The 22,245-nt window shown below is 33.3% G+C and overlaps 5 protein-coding genes and 1 pseudogene across 8 annotated transcripts in view; 4 read left to right on the forward strand and 2 right to left on the reverse strand.

Annotated features, from left to right (window-relative positions):
- LOC113500648 (forkhead box protein O-like) overlaps positions 1-3,356 on the forward strand; it is a 77,677-nt gene extending 74,321 nt beyond the window's left edge. For both annotated transcript variants that reach the window (XM_026881508.1, XM_026881507.1), the window contains exon 9: positions 390-3,356. The gene's annotated coding sequence lies outside the window, so the exon portion shown is untranslated. The remainder of the gene's footprint in view (positions 1-389) is intronic.
- A 1,386-nt stretch (positions 3,357-4,742) lies between these two features.
- LOC113500650 lies at positions 4,743-6,296 on the forward strand. The gene is made up of 3 exons (XM_026881510.1): positions 4,743-4,963; positions 5,354-5,465; positions 6,113-6,296. Exons 1-3 carry the CDS (start codon positions 4,891-4,893, stop codon positions 6,228-6,230), a joined length of 303 nt encoding a protein of 100 aa, XP_026737311.1. The 5' UTR covers positions 4,743-4,890; the 3' UTR covers positions 6,231-6,296.
- A 1,817-nt stretch (positions 6,297-8,113) lies between these two features.
- LOC113500649 (dnaJ homolog subfamily C member 8) lies at positions 8,114-11,003 on the reverse strand. Its single transcript, XM_026881509.1, has 6 exons — positions 10,780-11,003; positions 10,354-10,545; positions 9,746-9,874; positions 9,502-9,609; positions 8,443-8,577; positions 8,114-8,267 (listed from the first exon to the last, which is right to left on the reverse strand). Exons 1-6 carry the CDS (start codon positions 10,837-10,839, stop codon positions 8,148-8,150), a joined length of 744 nt encoding a protein of 247 aa, XP_026737310.1. The 5' UTR covers positions 10,840-11,003; the 3' UTR covers positions 8,114-8,147.
- Positions 11,004-12,066: 1,063 nt separating this feature from the next.
- On the forward strand, positions 12,067-15,239 carry LOC113500651 (3-oxoacyl-[acyl-carrier-protein] reductase FabG-like). The gene is made up of 2 exons (XM_026881511.1): positions 12,067-12,170; positions 14,321-15,239. The coding sequence occupies exon 2, from the start codon at positions 14,330-14,332 to the stop codon at positions 15,101-15,103; it is 774 nt and encodes a 257-aa protein (XP_026737312.1). The 5' UTR covers positions 12,067-12,170; positions 14,321-14,329; the 3' UTR covers positions 15,104-15,239.
- On the forward strand, positions 12,738-13,921 carry LOC113500652 (annotated as a pseudogene).
- LOC113500655 overlaps positions 15,235-22,245 on the reverse strand; it is a 193,507-nt gene continuing 186,496 nt past the window's right edge. Inside the window, exons 1-4 of one of the 3 annotated variants that reach the window (XM_026881516.1) lie at positions 16,514-17,713; positions 16,179-16,398; positions 15,643-15,915; positions 15,235-15,482 (exon numbers count right to left, since the gene is read on the reverse strand). In XM_026881516.1, coding sequence (XP_026737317.1) covers positions 15,291-15,482; positions 15,643-15,864 — 414 coding nt within the window. In that variant the 5' untranslated portion in view covers positions 15,865-15,915; positions 16,179-16,398; positions 16,514-17,713 and the 3' untranslated portion in view covers positions 15,235-15,290. Of the gene's footprint in view, positions 15,483-15,642; positions 15,916-16,178; positions 17,714-22,245 lie in introns of those variants that run through there. The other 2 variants (XM_026881517.1, XM_026881515.1) reach the window with 2 other exon arrangements.

Genomic DNA, 22,245 nt, shown 5'->3' on the forward strand with positions numbered 1-22,245 from the left:
ATACAATTTAAATAGCTTTTAATAAGGGTACCTACTGACACATTGTAGTTCGGCTGTTAATTGAAGGACTTGAAGTGATCGTGATCTTCGATTGACTTTAATCAATCGCTCCATTGATATGAGGAACTATATTAAAGTTCTGAATGATCGTACTAATAGCTGTCAGTTATCATTAATAACATGTCAAAATTGCCAGTGGACGCCAGTAGAAAATAAAATAATATTACATATCTACCTATTTATGTGTTTCTTTAAATCAAAGCATATATGAATATCAGAATACGACTAACAATCTCTCAAACGGAACTTGAAGTAGATACTTTAACGAAAAGTAGATACTCTAACATTTTAAAGCAACTTTATTTATGTTTTCCTTTCCTCTTTTACAGATTGACAACCCAGTCAGAGTGATCGCTGTTCCCTGATCACGTGATTCCTAGAGGGCACCTCACTGCCTCCTGTGGCGATTCAAACAATACAACGATTCATCACAATTATGAACCAAATTTCGAGAAGACCAGTTCAATCGTGGAGACTGATAAGTGTTCTAAAATTGTTATTGGCAAGCAAAATTGACGATCAAATATTAAATTACGTGTTAGACATTGAAATTAATTTTAAGGTAAATGTGACCTCGCGGTAATAATCAATGTGTTTCGAAGAGTAAGTCTTGGCATCGACGTGGATAGAAGATGGAAAAGTGGACTAAGTGTGGGTGAATAGTGCGATTCAACGCGTCCCCTGTACCAAATTAGTGTTTAGTATAAGTTCACACCACATCTCAGTGTGAGGAGGCACATCTGACTGAATATGGTTTATTTCTGAATGATTTGTACAAAGAGTATATCTGTCTGAAACGAATCTGTGCTTAATATGTTATGTGGTAAAATTTATGCGATTCGGTTTGTAGTGAAAATGTTGCACGAATAATTGATTCGACAAATTAAAAGTTTCCCGCCAATTCCAAATAGGTACTAAAATGGAAGCACTTTTACGGATTTTTCTTTATTTAACAATTCACTCGTAATCGTGCTTCTGTGAAATTTTATATAAGTAGTAAAAATTCATAAACAGAACAAACCGTAGGTAAATATTAGAACTGGCTGGAAATATAATTCTTTGCTCCACATTTGTTATTACCCCACATAATGTTAATGTCATACTATGCGTTTCTAAACGATACCGTTTGCCAAAATCACAACATTTATAGACAAGAATCTAGGGACTGATTTTACCAAATGGTATTGACATTTAGACGCATATTGCCTCCATGTGTGCATTATAAACTAAGTTCTCTTAACAGCAATGCGAACATAAATTGTTATCTATGTACCATAATGTAAATAACATAATTTTATAGTTACAATTACCTACACGTGCGCCATGTTAAACCAAATACCGTTATAGTAATTGCTCAACGTTTAGACGCCAAATTCGGAACGGACTTTATAAACAACAAAGTAACAACGAACATTGACTGAAGTAGGTTTCCAATGGAAAAGTTTAACAAATATTGCTCCAATAAACTTATCCTCTAGCTGATACATGTCTCGAGTATAAGTTACTTTTAAAACATAACCTGTAAAACCAGGAGACGTTGCAAGTTGTGTCTTTGTAAATAATGCACAAACAAAATCCGATATAGTCAAATATCTAGTCCCAGATATTATATTTTTCAGTAAGCTACTTTTTCAGATATACATGTAAGCAGAATTTTACTCATAGATAAGCATTGTCGGGGGCTAGCCCGTGTGTAACCTAAACGTAGCAAAAATGAGTTCATTCTGTGAATTACCTCAGTGGGCTGTTTGTGATAGATTTAGCCAATAAGTGTTCAATTTAGTACGTGTATCGTATAAGTCAATTCTTGTACTTTTGGCGTCCATTTATATATTATGTGTTACAAAGACAACATTGAGTTTTGACTTTTGTATCGTCAATCGAAACGTTTATTTACGCATGCCATTTATTGACTTTCACTGCTTTTATACTTTATCGCGTATATTTGCAGCTGAAATTGGTGCTATAGATATATTATACTAGCGCATTTTACCACTTGTTTTTACTTTTTTAATACAAAATTAATACATGTGTAAATGACGTACAAAGAAAACTTTGGATACGCTACAATTACGTTTGTTACGCGGCTTTATATATTATTTATACCTACATTAATTAGACAACATTCAGATTAGTAAACGCGAGATGTGAGCACACATTATAATTTCTATAAATATGTAGATAGGTAATGATTAAATTTAGTTTTGTGTGACTTAAAGTCAGAGCGGTCAGTGGATGTTCAACATCGACCCTACCTAGGTGATGGGTTTCTGATAGTAACCATTTGCCAAATATAAATACGTAAAATCCAATAACAAATCGATTATGAATGTATGTGTAATCGAAATTAAATCGTTAGTTTGTATAATGAGTGTTTTAGACGAGTGATCGATTAGTCTCTTCGGAGGTATCTCATGAATTAGTTAAGGATGTTAGTTAATATTATCTCCTGGTTGTTAAAATGTAATATTTACAATATACAATGTGACGAGGCGTATTTTTGTCAATCCATGTGGTCAATTAAGTATGGACCGAATTAAGTCAGTTCCATTAAGGCCTAGCGTTAATGTGAAGGAGTGAACTAAATGTAGATTGGTGTTGTGCTTTTAGTCTTGGTTTATTTAAAGTAATAGCTTCGTAACTTAGCGATGTATTGTAGATAATTTTGAACAAGAATGATAGAAAACTGCTGAAAACATGTTGTAGACAAATACTGAAAACGTTTTCCATTAATTTGAAAGCAGGTATGATTATTTTTGGAAAATGTATATCAACGCACATGGATTCTGTGAACGAGCAAAACATGTACCTAAACAAGTTACATCGATTCTCTTAAACAAGTCTGTCAAAAGAATTGAAACTTTAGAACAATTGAATATTATGAAGGCTACTAAGAAAATGTTGAAAATTAGGCGAATAACTGTGACTAGAGGCACAAAGGAAAGCGTGTTGAGCGTGAACAACGCACAAGATACGGAAGCGTATCACTTGTTTTAGTTTAACAAACTCCTTACTGCGTATGAGTGTCTTGTGGCACTGTCCACATGTCAGTCGACGTCACGCACACAATTTGATCTAAGTAGATTGAATTTGTATTTAATATGGAAATGCGTAAACGCATATAGGCGCATGCAATTGCAATTTTGTTTATGCCTATGGGAATTGTCATTAGTTTTTAATAGATAATATATTTTAATATTAGGCCATGGTTATTACATTGTTATTGATCATGTTTGTGTAGGACTTGGGTATGCGTCCCATTGCAGAGAAACTTCTGTGTAAATTATTTTGTACAATGTTTAAAAAAAATCTATGTTTGCATCATTATTTTTATGGCGTAACTTTAATAGGTATATAATTTTGTTGTTCTTTTTTCAGTTGCTTACTATTATTTTAATTATTGTACGACAAAAATGTGAAAATCTAGATGAATTAGAATGAAATTATGTGTTTTAATGTAAATATATAAACAAAACATGTATGTAGAAGTACATAAATCTTATTTATGTATTAAATTTGATATTGTTTTCAAAATTTAACTGGTTGTTTTAATTACCTAACCATCGTATGATCCTTTTGAATTCATCTTATCGCTACGCTATGCGAGCTACGATTCTAAAAATGCTTTTCATCAAAAGAAAAGCGGGGCCTACCACCCTTTATACAATTAGTTAAACCCTTAAATCGTGCGATTGCAGATGCAGGAATTGCTAAAGCTGATGGTGGCAGTAAGAATAAAAGAACTATAGTAGACCTGACCATCGCATACCTACGCACCGAGTCGCTACGCGCTACGACAGAAATTATCGACATCCTAAATACTAAGCACATTTATCAGGAAGTTTACAAAGTCCTTAAATATGTTTAGCGCAATTAGTAAGAATGAGTAATTTAAGAAAGTGTTATATTTTCCTATATCGCAGGTACCTAATAAATAGTATTCGCTAGGACCTAACCCGTTAAAAAGTAGGTATACCCGAATTACTTAAATCCTCCGTTACACATTATGAAACACAACACCCGGCTACAAAGTCTGTAGGGATGTAAGTAGGTACCTATCTACGGATATAATTGATTTCCAGATATGACAATACAGTTATCTCAACAGCTCCAACCGATTATGCGGCCTACCCTCACAAAACCACATTAGTTTCTCAAGGGACACTTTTATTGTTAAACTTTTGGAATATTTAACGCTTTGAAACGAAGATTTTTTTATTACGACTTGGTGAAGTTTTTATTATACCAAGAGCTATTTCTAAAGATTTTTATGTCTGTTACGGTAGTACCAAGTCATCAGTTTATAATAAAGTTACAATATAAAAAAGTTATGATGTCAGAAAATTGTAATCTCGTAAAATTGGTGAAGTTGCTTTGAATGTCAATGTTAGTGTTCATTATTATCAGTTTAATAGAAACTTGGAACTCGGAAGTAGAAAGAGAGACGACCTCTTGTTATTAGATAGAGATTATCCTTACCTACTTACATAGGTGTACCTGTAGTTATATAATAGGTATACCTTTATTGATGTAGGTAGTTATGAGTCATCTTTTGAAACACAAGTGAATTTTAAAGCTTAAATCTAGATAGGTACCTTTTTTATAAATGCTTAGAGCAGAAAATAATTAAGAAATTGTTTATAAGTAGGTAGGTATATACTTTTTAGTTTTTTTAGTTTACTATGATAAAGTCTACATATTTATTATGACTGTCCACTTGATCCCCAAAAAAGCAAATAGATTGAAGTTTCCGTGGCGTTCGCATATTAATTAAGTACGACTGTCAAAAAATAATTTACATGTCATTGAGTTTATACAAAGTCGTGCATAATGATCACAAAGATAACTGGATTTCGATATAATATTCCTATAATTATTGCTCGTAGACATATTGGAAAACCGCGTAAGTTTATGTTCAGTCTAAATACACCTATGTCATCGTAACACTTCATAAGTTCATACTCTGCCTCTGTAGATAGCAAAACCTTTGCTAAATATTTATCAGAAAAACTTACAAGCTTTTAAGGGACCAACCACCACGCTTCGCAACTATTTTTATTTTTGTAACTGTATTTATGACATTCGACTGCATTCACCTATTCTTCAGCCATTTTTAATATCAATTTGGAAATGAAAATCTTAAAAAGAAAAAACTTACCTCAAAGTAGTTAATAGCGACATCTATGAGTGGTAAGAAGGAAACTTTGTATTCGATTTCTTTCCTACACGCTACGTTGTCCCGTATCTTTTCAAATGCCAATTTTATTTGTTAAATAACAATACCTTTTAACAGCTCGATGTGACGCTCACATGAACGAGCTACCCGTACCCTGCGGGCCTTGGGAACCGTGGTACAGTGACAAACAGAGCAGATACAATAAGCTTTTAGTGGGAGGCGTACTGTGGTAATGTGTTTCAATTATTAATTTTATCGTGCTGTCAGCTGCAGCAGTCAGGTTTATGCCATCAGATTTTCGATACAACTACGCTAACAAATATGAGTAAAAACTGTTATTAAGGGCCCTTTTTGGTTTAGCGGGAAAATCCATTTTAATAACCACTTTGTCGAAAGAGACAGCGGTGTCGGAATCTTATTACCAACACATCCGGTCTCATGTCGATGTTTAAAATGACATAAGTAGGTGGAGGGCAGAATAAATTTTTTATAACGCATGGGAACTTTCATTTTGGCAAAGTACTCTTTTAACATAAGAAGTAGTCTCTAGATATCACTGAAAATAACTAGCAATTAGTAAATTTAATTGTGTTAAGAAAAACAACTTTTTTTGACTGTACTCACTATTGCTGGTTTTGCCTAACATTTGTTCAAATGTCTACCTGTCAATGTCTACCTATCATCCAGGCAAGGGTTAATTCTAGTGTTATTCTTTCTACAGGTGTTGGCTTTACGGCTCTGGCGTGCTCTATTACACTTAACTGGTGATTTTCAGCAACTAACAACTTTCTCTCACTTACACCTTCCTCGCTTAGGCAGTCCCACAGCAGAGCCTCGGCAAATTCTAGTTTGTACTGATCTTAAATATTTCTGCAGGTTTGTGTTCTCCTTGGGAATGATGATATACACCGACAGCATATATTTAAACTGGGCGCCGCCAGCGCAACCTGGACCTCCTAGCGACATGGTTGAGGAGTGTGAGGACGACGTTTAATGTCGACTTACTGCTAATTTAATTGTTATGATTTAACTACATTATAATATTTGGTTTTTATATAGATGCACTCGTTTCATTGTATACATGTAACTCGCCCCGCTTCGCCATGGTAGCGAAAACGATAAAACCTAAATACAATTAAAATTCTTTGTTGTCTTCTTTTGAACAATGTGAAAACGGTACAAATTAACAGCCGAGCTGAGCTAAACATTGGAGCGTATTCCATTAACGTTACACTTTACTTATCAATCGGCTTTAAACGAAGAATTCTCAACAATAGGAAACAATAATAGGCAGTAAATATGTTTTCCTCTTTATTTCTACAGAGAGAAGAATACCTATTCTATATACTAAGCATATCCTAACTAAATTTAATGCGTTGGACGCGCTTTCAGTATTTGCCGTAACACAGTCATTCATAGTTTGCATCAAACTACTGAGATATATACCTTACTTTGAATAAACAAAATTTTAACGACCAGTATGTGAACATATTGACATTTTGCTGCTAACGGTAACATGAACCAATTAAAATCTTTTTGCATGATTTTAGTTTTTATACAAAACTACTATATGTTCAAAGAATTCCGGATTATAATTACCACCAACGCCTATACTAAATTGAACAAGACCAGATTCATACAATAACCTCTATTTTTTAAACATTGATATATATTTTTAATTCTTATGACTATGAGAAACCTTTTAACCACCACACGCGACGAACAGAAATATAAAAAAAATGTAGACGAATTTTTTTTTAAGGCATAACAGTTTTTGGAACTCATAGCACGGTTTCAATCGTTTTATATTCTCTAAAGCTAACCTAGACACAGTAATTCACAAAACGTCGTTTGTAAAAGACTTGCTCAACCCAATACCAAGTACATTCACAAGTTTATTTAAATAAAATTTGATTTTTCCAGAAAATATTTGAGCAAATATTAAAAATCGTTATACTATTCAAAGAGATATTTACAAGGCCAAGGGAACTACTAAATACCAAATAAATAAACAATTAATTATTACTTTCTATTTATTAACTTGCTACTGTTTTATAAAACAATGTCAAGGCTGTCGTTATCTATTAGTATTTTCTACAATATATATATTTTATTTTATAAATTTCTAGTTTATTGCTTTCATTGTACTGCCAATGGGACTTTTTAATAGTTATAGTCTCGTTAATTTTAAAATTATCATAAAAATAACGTCTGTTGAAAAATATACATTAATTCTATAATGTACGAAGCTTTACAATAATCATAAAGGTACTATATTATAGTTAAAGTGCAGTAAATAGCTTTCCTATGTTTGTAATTCTGTTAATAATAAATATTGTTGTGCTACCGAGCTAAAACCGTTACATAAGGCAAATGTTTCTTACTAAAGTCAGTATTAAGAATGGCGTATCTCTGCCACTAAAACACCTATTTTACCATTAACTATATTACTTTGAAATCTCATTCGTTCGTGGCGGCGAATAGGTTAAAAGGGTCCGTACATTGGACGTATTTTAAGTCATTTTTAGACACAGAATGAGGTATAACAGCAATGATAAACGCGTAGGTATTCCTTAAGACTAAGCAATATCTATTAACAGGTAAGTGTGATACAACTTTGAAATGGGAATCTAGTAGTACCGTCGTATTCAATATTGCGACGTTAATAATGTTAACAGGAGGATGGTCCTCGCACATCGCAATATCTAGCTATATTCCAGGTTTTATTACAAGTCACAGCCGAGTTTACCAATATTCGAATTGAAACTGATACTATTCTGATTATAACGAAATCACTGTGAGAGATATTTTTATTCTGTTCATTGTTCTTTTAAGTCTATTTTTCAACTATCGTAGATTCGAAATAAAGCGCTAGAGTGAACTATAGTATAACGTGTAATTAAATTAAGAGTTATCTGCTTTCTGGTTTTGGTTTGGGTGGCTTAAAACCTTGGATTTTCTTCTTCTTTTTCTCTTTGCCACCGCCAGATTGGAAGGTTTTCCAACTGTCAACTCGGTTTTGTCGCGATTCCTAAAAAAAATATACATGGTAATTTAATTAAACCTTTAGTGAAAATAACATTAATTTATTTTTCATATTTTTGTACCTTAATTGGTTAAGAAAATTATCGGTTTTTATAATTTAGTTTGAAACAATCATCTTATTTTTAAAGACTACTTTTAGACTAGTATTACTTTAGACATACCTCAAAGTTTTTAGCCCATTCCTTTTCAAATGACTTTTGTTCTTCTTGCTCAATCTCTGCTTCTCGTTTTCGCTTCCTTTCCTCCATGTCACGGACTTCGAGGTGTTGGCGTTTTCGTTCCATGTCAGCAAATAACTAAAAAAAAATATTTATACACATTTTTCTTTAAAATTCATTTACAGTTTATCATTAATAATGATAATCAATTAATATTCTAAAATTTCTTTTAATTCATTAATATAATTTACTATGCATGATTGAGAAATAAAGTAACAATTACAATTCTGATTACGCAGATAATGTATATTTTTCAACAGACGTTTTTTTTTATGATAATTTTAAAATTCACGAGACTATAACTATTAAAAAGTCCCATTGGCAGTACAATGAAAGCAAAAAACTAGAAATTAATAAAATAAAATATATATATTGTAGAAAATACGATAACGACAGCCTTGACATTGCTTTATAAAACAGTAGCAAGTTAATAAATGGAAAGTAATAATTAATTGTTTATTTATGTGGTATTTAAATAGAACACAATTAATTATCCTAAGTAAGGAAATATACGAATGGGCAAGACAACAATTTTTGAAAATGTGTTTTAAAATATTCTTAAGTATCTACTATTACTAATAAATATAATATTTGTGTAATTTAAAAACTAATTATTGAAAAAAAAATTAATTTAATGAAACTTTCATTTATTAGCTCCAAAACGCAGTCACTGGCGTGGACATTGCTGTGACGTCAACCCTCAGCAAACTTGTAAACATAAGATCAAAATGTATAGAACTTGACAGTGACAGTGACAGTATTTACTGAGGGCTGACGTAACACACTTCGATTGGCGTTTTAAAAAGCATGGCGGATGGCAGTATTATGCAATTTTATTTTCTAAAATAAAATAATAATCTCGTCTTAAATTTTAAAATGTAGATTTTTTCCACAATACATACACAATATTTTATCAGTTAAACACAATATTTTAATGATTCCGTCTTACTGTCGTCTTGCCCATTGAAAGAATTTGACACCTAACATACAGTCCCAACGTACCTTCATGGTCATAACATAAATTGCATGTTTGTATTTGATAGGATCATCTTCAGGAATGCCTTCAGTTGAGCGGTTATCTTTCTTCTGCTTTTTCCTTTTCTGTTCAATCTGAAATTAAATAAAAGAAAATTAGTAATTAATCTCATTTATGTGTTATTTTCTTTACAAAGATTACAGAACTCACAAAATATTCAAACTTATTAAGTGAAATATAAACAATTATTTATATTTAGGAGTAAATTACCATGTGGTCTGTGCGTTCTTTAGCCTCTTCACAAATATCCAAACATTTTTTCCTAGTGTCATCATTTTCAAGAGTTTTCCATGCTCTGTTTACTATTTCAAAAGCTTGCTGGGCTCGTTCTAAATCTTCCTGCAAATCAATCAGAAAAATAACAGAGGGTTTTTCATAAAACATTTGTTATTATTATAATTATTTAGTTTAGTTGGCTAATAACTTGGATATTTAGAACTAATTTTTTAAGTGACATTAAAGTTCTTTGAGTGCTGTCATTGCTTTGATTCTGGTTGAGACCTAAGTTCCGCTGTCTTTCCTTACCTATCTCGGGCTGAGTCTGGCATCCCTCGGTATGATCCAATCTGCGGATAAAAATGAAATGTTGACGGATGTAACCGTCTAAACGAATATGTGTTCTCCTTACTAGAGGACTGGGTATTTAAGCAAATTAATTGAAATTGGGACACAAATAGTAGAAAAAGAAAACTCGAAAGTAATGTAGAATTTGATAATTTATCAGCACAATAGAATTTTGACTATTGAAATGTAGAACAACAAAATCAGGAAATGGTTGTATTTATTGTAGTAACAGTGTATGGTTTCATAATTCTTACCATGTTTTTATCTGGATGGACAAGAATGGACAATCTTCGGTATTTCTTCTTGATTTCATCAATTGTCGCTTCTGGCTCAACTTGCAATACCTCAAATGGGTTTAGGTTAAAGTAAGTAGACCCTGGACGTAGTAGTCTGTCTAATTGCTGCTTAGGGGTCAATACTGAATCACGTTTTTCGATTTCTTTCACCTATAAAGTTTATAAAAACAACAATAAAGTATACATGTCAATGTTGAGGTGTTAAATAACAAGCATTACAACACCACCGTGTCACCTGTTACAATACATCTGAATTGTCGCTAAACATTTACGGAATGTTGTTAAGTACACCATGTTTCCATAACAGTGGAACACATATCATTGAGTAATTTGTACAAAATATTGTGGCAACGCGGATATTTACAAAATAATAGTGACAGTTACCTCCGTGTAGAATTCATCAAAAGAATCCGCTTTCGCGGTAGATGTAGCTGAAGACATCATTGCCACTTACAACACGCTCACATGCACAAAGATTCAATAAATAAAAACTATGAATAAGTCAATATTTCAACACGCTCTCCACGCACTCCAAGCTATGTGCGCTTTTCAATTTTCTCAATGGTAAATTGATGTTTTCTGCTTTGCATCAAGCGACCATAGACACTATACCACAGTTATTGAAAAAGTATCACAGATTAACAAGTAAAATGTTTTCATAATTACTGTCCTAGGTCTGCCTAAGACGAACCGATAAATTATCAGTTTCACTATCTTGAACAAATACTACATATTTTTTGACACAGCTTTATGTATTAACTTTATGTATGTATTAGCTTTATGACTTAACATTAAATTATCTAGACGGTACCAATAAATTGTTTTTTTTTCACTGTAGAATCGAATAGAATAGAATGTTCTTTACACACCAAAGTACAGGATTGAATACAAATAAATAGTTATTATACTTTAAATTATTTACATCCTCATCCGATACATCGAAAAGAGCTATGTTTCATTTATTTAAGAACTTTGTCGCTTGGTGACAACATCTTTCTATTGAATTACATTGAACTTAAAGATAAAACACTAAAAAATAAAAATAAAAAACGATTAGCTACTTGAACCTACAATCTAGCTCTGTCCGACACTTAGTTTTGGCCATAGGTAACAGGAAAACCCAAGCTAACTATTAAAATTTAGCTGCCTATTGTAAGCGATAAGACCGCCCATTGTTACACCATGTAACTATTTACTTGTATCCGATCATGTACATAATATTATGTGGTGTGCAAGACATAATATTTTATTCTATTCTATTCTGCCTCTGTAACGCCTCTTGTGAAAAAGAATAATACATCTACCTCTGAAGGGGAATAGGTGCTAGTGTTGCTAATGCTAGGGTGTCCTAGCGTTTCTATACTTGAGTTGCGGCATCATGCAGTCGCTCGTCGCTAGTTTGCAGCGATAAATCTGTTCACAATATTTTAGGTCCAGGAATTAATTTCTTAACAGCACATTCATGTCGACTCGTCTTAACGCTTACTCTCGATCTTTCCTAGCAACGAAGCTTAACATTTTTAGCTCTATTGCTACATATCACGTGACGTGACCTGATTTGTCGCTAGAATCGAAAAGAGCATCAAGCGGTTGCATGAGGTCGCACCTTTAATCGTCAGTAAGCATTACGATAATCCATAGACAATTAATATTTGGTTTTGCCTTGGTTTTGCTTACAAATTGTCAAAGAGGAAGACTTCAAAAGGCGAAACGGCCGAAAACAAAGTTTAGTGAAGTTATCAGGTGCCGGGTGTTTCGTGTTACGTTTTAACGTTGTAAGTAATTTACTTTTACGGTTAAAGTTTTTTTGCACGAGGCTATTAAAGTTATGAATTAAGATAACTACTTCATATACTGAAAGATCAATTTTAGGTTTAAAATAATACAATTACTTTTTCTAAGTGTTTAACTTGTTGTGTTTTAAATAAACATGTCATGTTCTCATTGTATGTGAAGTATCAAATCCGATGTTTAGGTATTGCTAAAGTAACACCAAGGTCATCCAGTTCTTTTAAAGTCTCGAAGTTTAATCTTATCCGTACGAAAACATTTCATGAATTTTTTTTCCTATTGGATATTAAAGTGTTAAATTATATTAATATTAAAAATGTTTCATTAATGACCAGATCGACCCTAGATATTATGACATCAGCTTCTTTCATATTCACTTTTTTCGACTTACTTATATGATAAGATACTATCACAAGCAAAGTTCAGATGCCATAATTTTTAATATGCCTATAGTAACATATTGTGCCAATGGCACTTTAACTATAAGAAATCAAGTAATTATTTACTTAAATGTGAACATAAATTGTTTAAATAAATGTTTTGTTGATCAGGTACCATGTTCGCAAATAAAGTTGTGCTTGTAACTGGTGCCAGTTCTGGCATAGGTGCTCAAACAGCAATTGATTTTGCTAAGCTAGATGCACAACTAGTTATTACTGGCAGAAATAAAGAGAACTTAGATAAAGTTGCCAAAGATTGCCAGGAAATTTCACCCAATAAGTTGAAGCCCCTCATTGTAATTGCTGACATGAATGTTGAAAAAATGTAGAAAATATTGTGAAACTAACCATAGAAGAGTTTCAAAAACTAGATGTCCTTGTTAATAATGCTGGCATACTAGAATCTGGTTCCATTGAAAATACTTCTTTGGAACAGTATGATCGAGTTATGAACACCAATGTCCGTGGGCCATATCATTTAACCATGTTGGCTGCTCCTCATCTTGTGAAAACAATAGGAAACATTGTGAATGTATCAAGTGTTACTGGTTTAAGGGCATTCCCTAATGTTCTAGCATATTGTATGTCAAAAGCTGCTTTGGATCAGTTCACAAGATGTGTGGCTTTGGAATTAGCCCCAAAGGGAGTAAGAGTTAATGCTGTAAACCCTGGTGTGATTACTACTGGCATTCATATGAAATCTAGTATGAATGAACAACAATATGAGGAATTTATAAAAAAATGTGCAGAAACCCATGCATTGGGCAGGGCTGCTGATGCTAAAGAGGTCTCTTCAGTGATTACATTTTTGGCCAGTGATGCTGCAAGTAACATCACTGGTGCTACATTGCCAGTTGATGGTGGAAGACATGCTATGTGCCCAAGATAATGTGTGGAGTAAAAACATCTTATGTGATAAACAAATCTCATCTTTATCCTGAAAATGAATCTTATCATATAAATCATGTATGAACCAGACTAAAAATATGTATAATATTCTTTAATATATGTACTCATATAATTTTAAGAGCAAATCTATTGAAAATAAGGAGTTCAATTTAAATAAATGACTGTAAAGTATAAACTTACTTAGCCAATTGTACAGACCTAGGCAATATTCACATTATGCAATATAAGTTTTAAATTAATTATTCTCTTAAAATCAATATTTTATCTGATCACAAAGCTGATTTTAATTGAGAGTCCTGAATATTTTCATAAGTTATTTGTCTTCCATGTTACTCTATAAGATATTTGTTTTAAATCATTATGAAATACATATTACACTTAAACCAGTTTTGGTTTTATTTTAAATTATTTTTTTTTCTATAGATTAAGTGTCTACCCTATTTACATATATATATTTTATTTTTGTGCCTTTGTAACCTGTGAGTTTACACTTTGAGAATAACTTATTGAACTATACCAAGCAAAAACATATTTATTAAAACATAATCTGTTGAATAAATGCGAGAAGGAGAATATTACATAACACATAGTTCTTTGCCACATGTGTAGTAATATCGTGAGTCATGAGTGTCATGGCTGAGCTGTCTTTCTGCAAATGCAAAAAGTAAATTTCATTTATCATCGACATAAATACTATTTCAAGGACACAAGTGGCATTCCATTACTTTGAACACAACTGCTTATTTTTTTTATTTATTTTAACTAGACATTTTTTTGTTTGCTAGGTTTCAACCATGTTTGCCAATAAAGTGGTTCTAATCACTGGAGCAAGTTCAGGTATCGGAGCGGATACTGCGATTGAATTCGCGAAGTTGGATGCTAAACTAGTTGTAACTGGAAGAAACAAAGATAATTTGGAGAAGACGGCAAAGGAATGTGAACTGAGATCACCAAGTAAACTAACACCTTTGTCGGTAGTTGCAAACGTTGATAAAGAGACCGATATCGAAAGATTAATAAAAGAAACCATTGATCATTTTGGACAACTGGATGTACTTGTGAATAATGCTGGTATTATGGGAGTAGGTTCCATAGAAAATACATCCTTGGAACAATACGACTCAATAATGACGACTAATGTGCGTGGGCCCTACTATCTAACGATGTTAGCTACACCTCACCTTGTAAAGTCCAAAGGAAATATAGTGAATGTTTCGAGTGTAGCTGGACTCAGATCGTTTCCAGGTATCGTTGCTTATTGTACGTCTAAAGCTGCATTGGATCAATTTACGAGATGTGTAGCTCTAGAACTTGCGGGCAAGGGCGTTCGTGTAAATGCCGTCAATCCGGGCGTTATTGAAACTGGTATACATCTGAGATCCGGTGTGAGTGAAGAAGACTATGCAGCCTACCTTGTGAAGTGTAAGGAAACTCATGCCTTGGGTAGGACTGGAACTACTCAAGAGGTAGCGAATACTATCATATTTTTGGCCAGTGATGCAGCGAGTAATATTACTGGTTCCACTATACCAGTAGATGGTGGTCGCCATGCTATGTGCCCAAGATAATGGTTTGGCTGATGAACAGAAAATTGAATACTCATGAATATTCAGATGTTAATGTTTCACGTTCATACGTAATGAAGTTTTAAATATTTTATTAAGAGTTTTAATATGTAAAAATAATAAATAATTTCGCAATTTTCATTTGTATTTATTCTAAACTTATTATAAACATTTGAGTTCAAGTATACTATTACAAGGTTTGAACAGGTGGCACAGATGTAATAGGTCTTCCAATCATTGTATTGAATACAGCTGATGCTGAACATGTTCCAATATCGATGACAATTTTGCCCGTAGCAATGCCGGCTTGAATAAGTCGAGTTGCTGCGCAAATTTCAAGAGATGCTGGTAATGCTGCTACTGACAAATTTATACGGCCCATCTGTGAATGAAAAATTGTTTTAGTCTAGTTTACTTATAAATTAATATCTCAAAAGTTCGAGTTTTTAACTGGTTTCTTTAGTTATTTATTTCTAAAAGCACTACCATTCGCCATGCCTTTGGCGCGTCTCTTAATTTAAAAGGATCATAAGTGAACTTACCAGAATTGCGCTGTGCGTCATGAAACCGATCGATTTCATCTCAGTGTGAATAGCAACGACTCCGAGGCAGGACCCGACGGCGAACAGGTTCGTGTGGTTTGCAGTACACTTCTTCATGTCTTCCAGAGCTCTGTTAGCGCCTTCGAGAGCGTCACTTGACAGTGAGGTCAAGGTTTGGATTTCATTGCTGACGTCTGCGATACGGTTGTCGACGCAAGTCATAGTGCTAGATAATGTATCGTTGAAAACAGAGGCGGCCTTAGCTTTGTGAGTCTGTAAAATTTAAATTTAAATATTAAAATTTAAACCATTTACCTACATCAGTACATATATGTAGTTACTGTGATAGAAAGTTATAAAGGGATTATCCCATAAAAAAAAATCTTTGGCAGATTAATAGTAACGTATATATAGATTTTGATGAGTATATCTCGTGATCTCTTGGATCAATAAGAAAAAATGGCAAACGGAAATAGTAGGTATAAGAAAAAAAAAGTTTTGTCCATTGGATAAACTCGGTAGCGTAAGGTACTTACCTTAACACACTCCTTAACGGCTGCACTGGAGTTCGAAATCCTCTCAAATACAGCGTTGACAGCTTGAGTGACACGTTCTCTGAACTTCTTTATATCTTCACAGATTTTTTCTCTGATTAGTTCTGCCTCGTGTGTGATGCCCACGGTGAATGTGCCAACAGCATGCAAAGCTTCTTCTGCTGATTTACGAAGGTTTCCTGCCAGCTCTACGATCAAGTTCCTGTAATTTTACGACAACTTTAATAGCAAGCAATTGTTTGCTTGTATTCCTAGAATCAGTTATTTGTTCCAGTCACACTAAATAAATGGAAAACTTAGTGAGTTTCATTTCTTACTTTGTATCTAATACGACAGACGTATCACGAACGGTGGGGTCAAAAATGAGTTGATCCTCCCCATCATCAGCCGGTGCCCCATGTGTTGAGAACACCTGAAACAATAAATCATCGTGAGCTCATGTACGAGTCCGACAAGTCGTTAGGTTATTGGGTCCTTCATATACGGAGCTAAAAGCCCAATACGGTGGACCAACCAAGTAACGATCGTGGGCTTTATCGTTATAATCACTGAAGTAAGACGAACGCAGGAACGGGTGGAAAGAAATAATTACAAAGGAATCAAAGCTTCAAGACTTAAGTGCTGATGGGTGCGACTTTGATAATGTAATTGTTATGATATGCAAATCATCAATCAAGCTCTCCATTTTAACTTTTTTAGCAGCTTTTAGGCCTAGGCCTAAGCAAAGAAGTTTACTTAGTTGATTTAGAAAATATATGATTATAAATAGCTTACTTACCGCGGCCAAAACGCACAAAAGAACTAAGCACTTCATTGTAAGTAATTAATGTAATAATAGAAACAGCTGATGCAAACCCAAATTAAGATCTGATGCTGTAGAACATCTCTAAGGCTTTTATAGTAAAAAATGAAAAACTTTGTTTGAATAATTGCCCTCAAAATAAATAAAATTATCTTATCACACTACGCTAAAGGCGGATTGCGTTAAATATTATTCGTTACCCAATTGTTTTTGCTTGTTTACCACATTTTGCATAATATTGTTCTATTTGAGATACAATTAATGCCTGGTCTACTTATCATATCGCTGCATGGATTTAGAATGGATGGAAAGGTATTTTTATTAATTTTAGTCAGGTACTTATTAGTTATATAGGTATAATACCTAGAGTAATTATAGTTACGTATCTAAATACTTATATTGTTGAACTGAAACCACAAGATACAACCTTTACTATTTTGCGGCTTAAAGTAAATGTGTGTTTATTCACTTTATGCTAATCGAAAAATTTGAAATCATTCAATACCTTTGTCAACGCCTATATGTATTTAGACGGTGAAGTGATTGTCAAATTCAATTAAGGTCGTCGATAAGAGTCAATTGTGAACTCCTAACAATGTTATGGTTGAGAAGAAAGTCATGGTTATCACGAAAGAAGAATTAACTTCAAACTAGTTCAAACACTATTGGCAACAGGAAAGTAGGTATCTGTGGGGCACCACGGGAAAATAAAATCGGGATAACAACTATACTATGTGTTAATCCTGGTTATAAACTATCTGTGTATCTTGTTTCGTCTAAATACGTTCAGTGTTTTTTTACGTGAAAGAGGAACAAACATCCATAAATACAAAATCCAATTTGACAAAGAAAATAGTCGGTAAGTACCTTCCCACCTTATTTTATTATTCTTATTTACACTATGAAACGAGATGCATTGACTGATAACCGCAATTCACAAAATTTCAAGGACTATCAAACATGTTTATCTCGTGGGTTAAGCAATGTGATATTTATTTCATCTGCGTTTTTGTCAACAAGAATTGTGAAAGAGTAGGTAAACCTACCTACTTATTTAAAAAATAAATCAGTTAGGTGCGTGATTAAGAGACATTGCGGCAAGATTTTGGGTACCTTGCTTGTACCTAATTACTATTATAGTCTCTAATTTGCCATTTTTACCTTATTAGGTTGTCCATTCATATACATAATCACTGATTAAGAAGGAAGTAGGTTTATTACCTGATTTTAAGCGACATTTAAGTATGATTCAGTAGGTAGTCACATCTAGTACTTGTTAATTATTTAAATGCCATATCTACGTCGTAGTATTGCATCCAATGGTCTTCCAAAAATATGGTCCGTGAGTTCTGTCAGTTTCACATTTGTACCTGATATAGCCGTTTGTCAGAACGTCATTTTAATGCTGGATGAGGTTTAACTCATTGACATAAGCATATTAGTGTTTCATTTAATTACTAACAGAGAAAATCTATTGTTTTCGAATGTTATTCAAGATTGTTAAAGGTATTAAACACATTTCGTTTCCGACCTACCTTTTCTGCCTATAAAAACCAATAAGGAAGGGAGGATTGATATCTACGTACCGAATGACAGAACCGTGTAGAATATTGGGTAGGTACCTATTTTGCTGTCTTAAGAGGCCAAGTCGCTGGCACCAATCTCATATGTGTAACGATGCCAGTGTCAGTACCTACTAAGTATGGCTCATAAATTATATCAGCCCATGTCTTGCGGTTGACCGACTTATGTTCGAATTCTAGGGCTCCAAGATTAAAATAATTGTTTATTATGTTATAATACGTGCCCAGTATTGTTACAAGGTGGGTTTATATTGATTTCTGTATGCTTGTTAGCTTACAATCACTCTCTGGCATTGCATGCTTATATATCATTCTCTTTAAGTAAATTAGATTCTTAGCTATTCTGAATGAAGAAGACAAAATGCTTTGGACAGTATGCAATTAAGGACAAAATAGTAGGAAAAACCGTTTTCACTTAATATCTAGTTAAAACCCAAATAGTTTTTACTTTAATCTGGCACTTTACTGTGTAGAGTATAACTAAACCACAGCGTTGATAACGTTCTCGCAGATAAAGTACGCCTTCAAAGTATCAACTAGCAAATAAGAATATGCTTAACGCAGAGAAAAGTATTAGGCGCTTAGTAAAAATGATTAAAAAAATATATGTAGTGAAAAACTAGATATTGTTTTTTAGACTCATTTTCTTATTTTTCAGGTTTTTAATACGACGCTATTTTATACTCTAAGGCTTAAAAAATAAATCGTGTAAGTATAAAAATAATAACAGCTAATGTAATAAAATCAAATCTAGTTACAAGATTACCTCTCAACCTAAACTGGTGTGCACCTAAGATCAGGGCTAACATCCTCGTAAAAGTTTAAGATCCGATTAGTAAACGCGTAATGAATGAGTGGAGCAATCAAATTACTATACTTAGGTCATAATAAGTGACTATCATAACGGGCCTCTTAAATATTATGTAGGACAAATGGAATGCCCATTATACCGCATTTTAAAAATTAGCAACATGTTTCTCAAAGTGTGAACACATGGAATAAAATTAACAATACCTTGATGATAAATTATTATTTACGCTTTGTTTAACAGGCAAATAATACTTAGTTTTATAACATTACATAATAAATATTGTACGTCCTCGATGTTTTGCATATTAAATAGTTGTCTGCAGGTTAAACTTGGGAAGTAACAATGCAATGTAAATTGTTTTCAAGATACTTATTATAAATAATTTGCAAGCGAGCATGTTGTCGTTTGTCGACCACTTGCTAAAATAATTTGAAATGTCAGTGATTCGAGGTGAAGGTAATAGGAGTCATACTAAGCTATAGTAGTTAAGAACGTTAAGAAAATCGTCTCATTTAATTAACGGACGTTCATTGATCGGCGGAAAAACTTATATATTATAAAAAAAATATTCCACAACTTTCACACAACACCATCTAGTTTAAAACTAAGCATAGATTGTATTATAAGGACTAGACAACAGAAGTATACTTATATATTTCTCATCCCGACCCACATAATCCTGCCATCGTGCAGAAAATTTGTCCTTCGTGAGAATCGACCCTACTCCGTTCGGTACAGAAGTCAGTGCCACTAACCACCGGACCAACAGGACAGTGAACAACATTATTTCATACCTACACACTTTCTACGCAAATAACGCAAAGTTACTTTTTTAAGATTTGAATAGTCATCACAGCGTTCAAAGCTAACAAGTTTTGTAAGTGTGCCGCGATGACATAAGTTTATGTAAGAGTACATATATTATAATAAACCTCGACCTGATCTGCCTTCACAAATATAGTAAATCACAGATACATATGAATTAAGTTGTGAAAGCTTGTGTGAATTTATCTCAGAGACGTCAATTAGAACTATCAAGTCCACTCCTGATCATTAGACTATTAAACTTCATGAATCAATGCCCATTATATCCGCATTCACTATTAATCTTCTTATTACGTAAATAATAATAAGTAATCATTAAATTGAATTATTGATCTTTGATTGACTCTATGTGAGAAAGAGTGTGTTCTACGTGTAGGAACTTATGCAGCGTACAACAAACCTTAACGAATATAGCTAAAATATACACACAACTCACTTTTTCACAGTTTCATATTAAATTTGTTAAGAAATTCAAAGTTATGACGGACCCATATCCTTAACGTTTGTTTATAATACACCTACTCAACCCTTTTTTTAATTTATTACAATACTCATGCAGAGTATTACGCCATTCCAAGGGGTCCCTTATTACCTTGTATGTCTGTGGTCTTCAATCACTAACACGTGCAATGCACGTTGTGCAATCGTAACCACCAAAGAAACAGTAAATGGTGCATTTCTTGTGTGTCGCAAACACTAAAACCTTCTCTATACAGATACGCGCAAAAAGCGCAAATCTAGAATGTAACTTCCAGAACTTTCGAGTAAGTAGTTTGTTATTCGATCAAACAATAGGTATATTGTTTTAAAATCCTTTTCAATAACTTGGTATGGTACCTGCCTAGTATAGTTACGTACCTACTGTGCGTAGTAGGTATTACTCTAGATCAAAGATACAATACTTATTGGTCAATGTCGAACCATATGTAAGCATATCAATGTCCTTAGAATAACAATTGAGATCAGTCACAGTATTGAGTATTTAACATGGCTACAGATCATACCAATAGTCCAAAACAAATTGAACCCTCAATGTCACTTTTTCTTTTTTAAAACGTTTGTGATATTAGGAACGCAAAGCGTCTTGTTATGTGGTTGGACATAACACTTGTGTATATTGATCCAGTTCTTTCGAAACTAACTCTTTAAAGGTTAAGTGAGGAATTAATTAAAGTAAATAAGTAATTGGGTAGAGACTTACTTATGTATAAATTATTACATTATTTTTTATACGTATTAAATTTTATAACTTGCAGGGAGTTCAGTCGTTTTATTTTACCTGTTCAACTCTAACGTTGACGAACGCGCTCTACATAGCCAAATTCGCATTATATACCATTCGTCAACCTACACGTCAAAATAATTTAAATAAATATATATTTAAATAACACACTGCAATAGTAGAATTTCAATATTACCAAAATGTTCAGTCTAAAATGTTACGAACAGAGCTGTTTGTTAAATCGTTGTCAGGCAGTGGAAGGCACACGTGTCATGCATTTTAAACATGTTGCCCAATTTTACAAGCAATCGTGTTTTACTTACTGATTTAAGTTCAGGGACCTACTACCATCTCTAAATAAGAAACTGATGCAATTGTGGAAGCGAGAGACAGCAATATGGTGTAGAGCGGTATCTTCCTCTTAAACGAATGCAGCTGTTCTCTGAGACGTGTGAGCCTTAGCCTGCAATTTGTTGTTTCGGTAAATGTCGTTTGGTGAATAGACATTTAAGCAGATTAAATAGGGTTAAGTTTATCTAAGTATTTTCAGGATATCTCATTATCTACCTACGATAATTATTTACCAGAAAATTATTTCGGCCTTTAAAATCTGTCGAGGTTTCTCCTTACATCACGACTTCTCAACATACTTTCATATAGCTAGAGTAAGTAGGTAGATAGTTACTACCCGATCTTTGAAGGGGCATTGTTTATTACAGTTATTTATTTTACTCAAGTCACAAAGAACTAGTGTTAAAATGAACATTATCTGACCACTCGATCTGAGAAGTCACATAATTTCTGCA

The sequence above is a fragment of the Trichoplusia ni genome, chromosome 14 (assembly GCF_003590095.1).
Source record: "Trichoplusia ni isolate ovarian cell line Hi5 chromosome 14, tn1, whole genome shotgun sequence".
In the NCBI taxonomy this organism is placed as follows: Eukaryota; Metazoa; Arthropoda; class Insecta; order Lepidoptera; family Noctuidae; genus Trichoplusia; species Trichoplusia ni.

Excerpts from the sequence above, each read along its gene's own strand:
- LOC113500649 (XM_026881509.1), bottom strand. The coding sequence starts at position 10,839 with ATGATGTCTTCAGCTACATCTACCGCGAAAGCGGATTCTTTTGATGAA. Across the intron at positions 10,546-10,779 it reads TTGATGAATTCTACACGGAG|GTGAAAGAAATCGAAAAACG; the intron begins GTAACTGTCACT and ends TAAACTTTATAG. Across the intron at positions 9,610-9,745 it reads AAGAACGCACAGACCACATG|ATTGAACAGAAAAGGAAAAA; the intron begins GTAATTTACTCC and ends ATTTAATTTCAG.
- LOC113500651 (XM_026881511.1), top strand. The coding sequence starts at position 14,330 with ATGTTTGCCAATAAAGTGGTTCTAATCACTGGAGCAAGTTCAGGTATC.
- LOC113500650 (XM_026881510.1), top strand. The coding sequence starts at position 4,891 with ATGATCACAAAGATAACTGGATTTCGATATAATATTCCTATAATTATT. Across the intron at positions 4,964-5,353 it reads TAGACATATTGGAAAACCGC|CTCGATGTGACGCTCACATG; the intron begins GTAAGTTTATGT and ends ACCTTTTAACAG. Across the intron at positions 5,466-6,112 it reads TTAGTGGGAGGCGTACTGTG|GTTTGTGTTCTCCTTGGGAA; the intron begins GTAATGTGTTTC and ends ATATTTCTGCAG.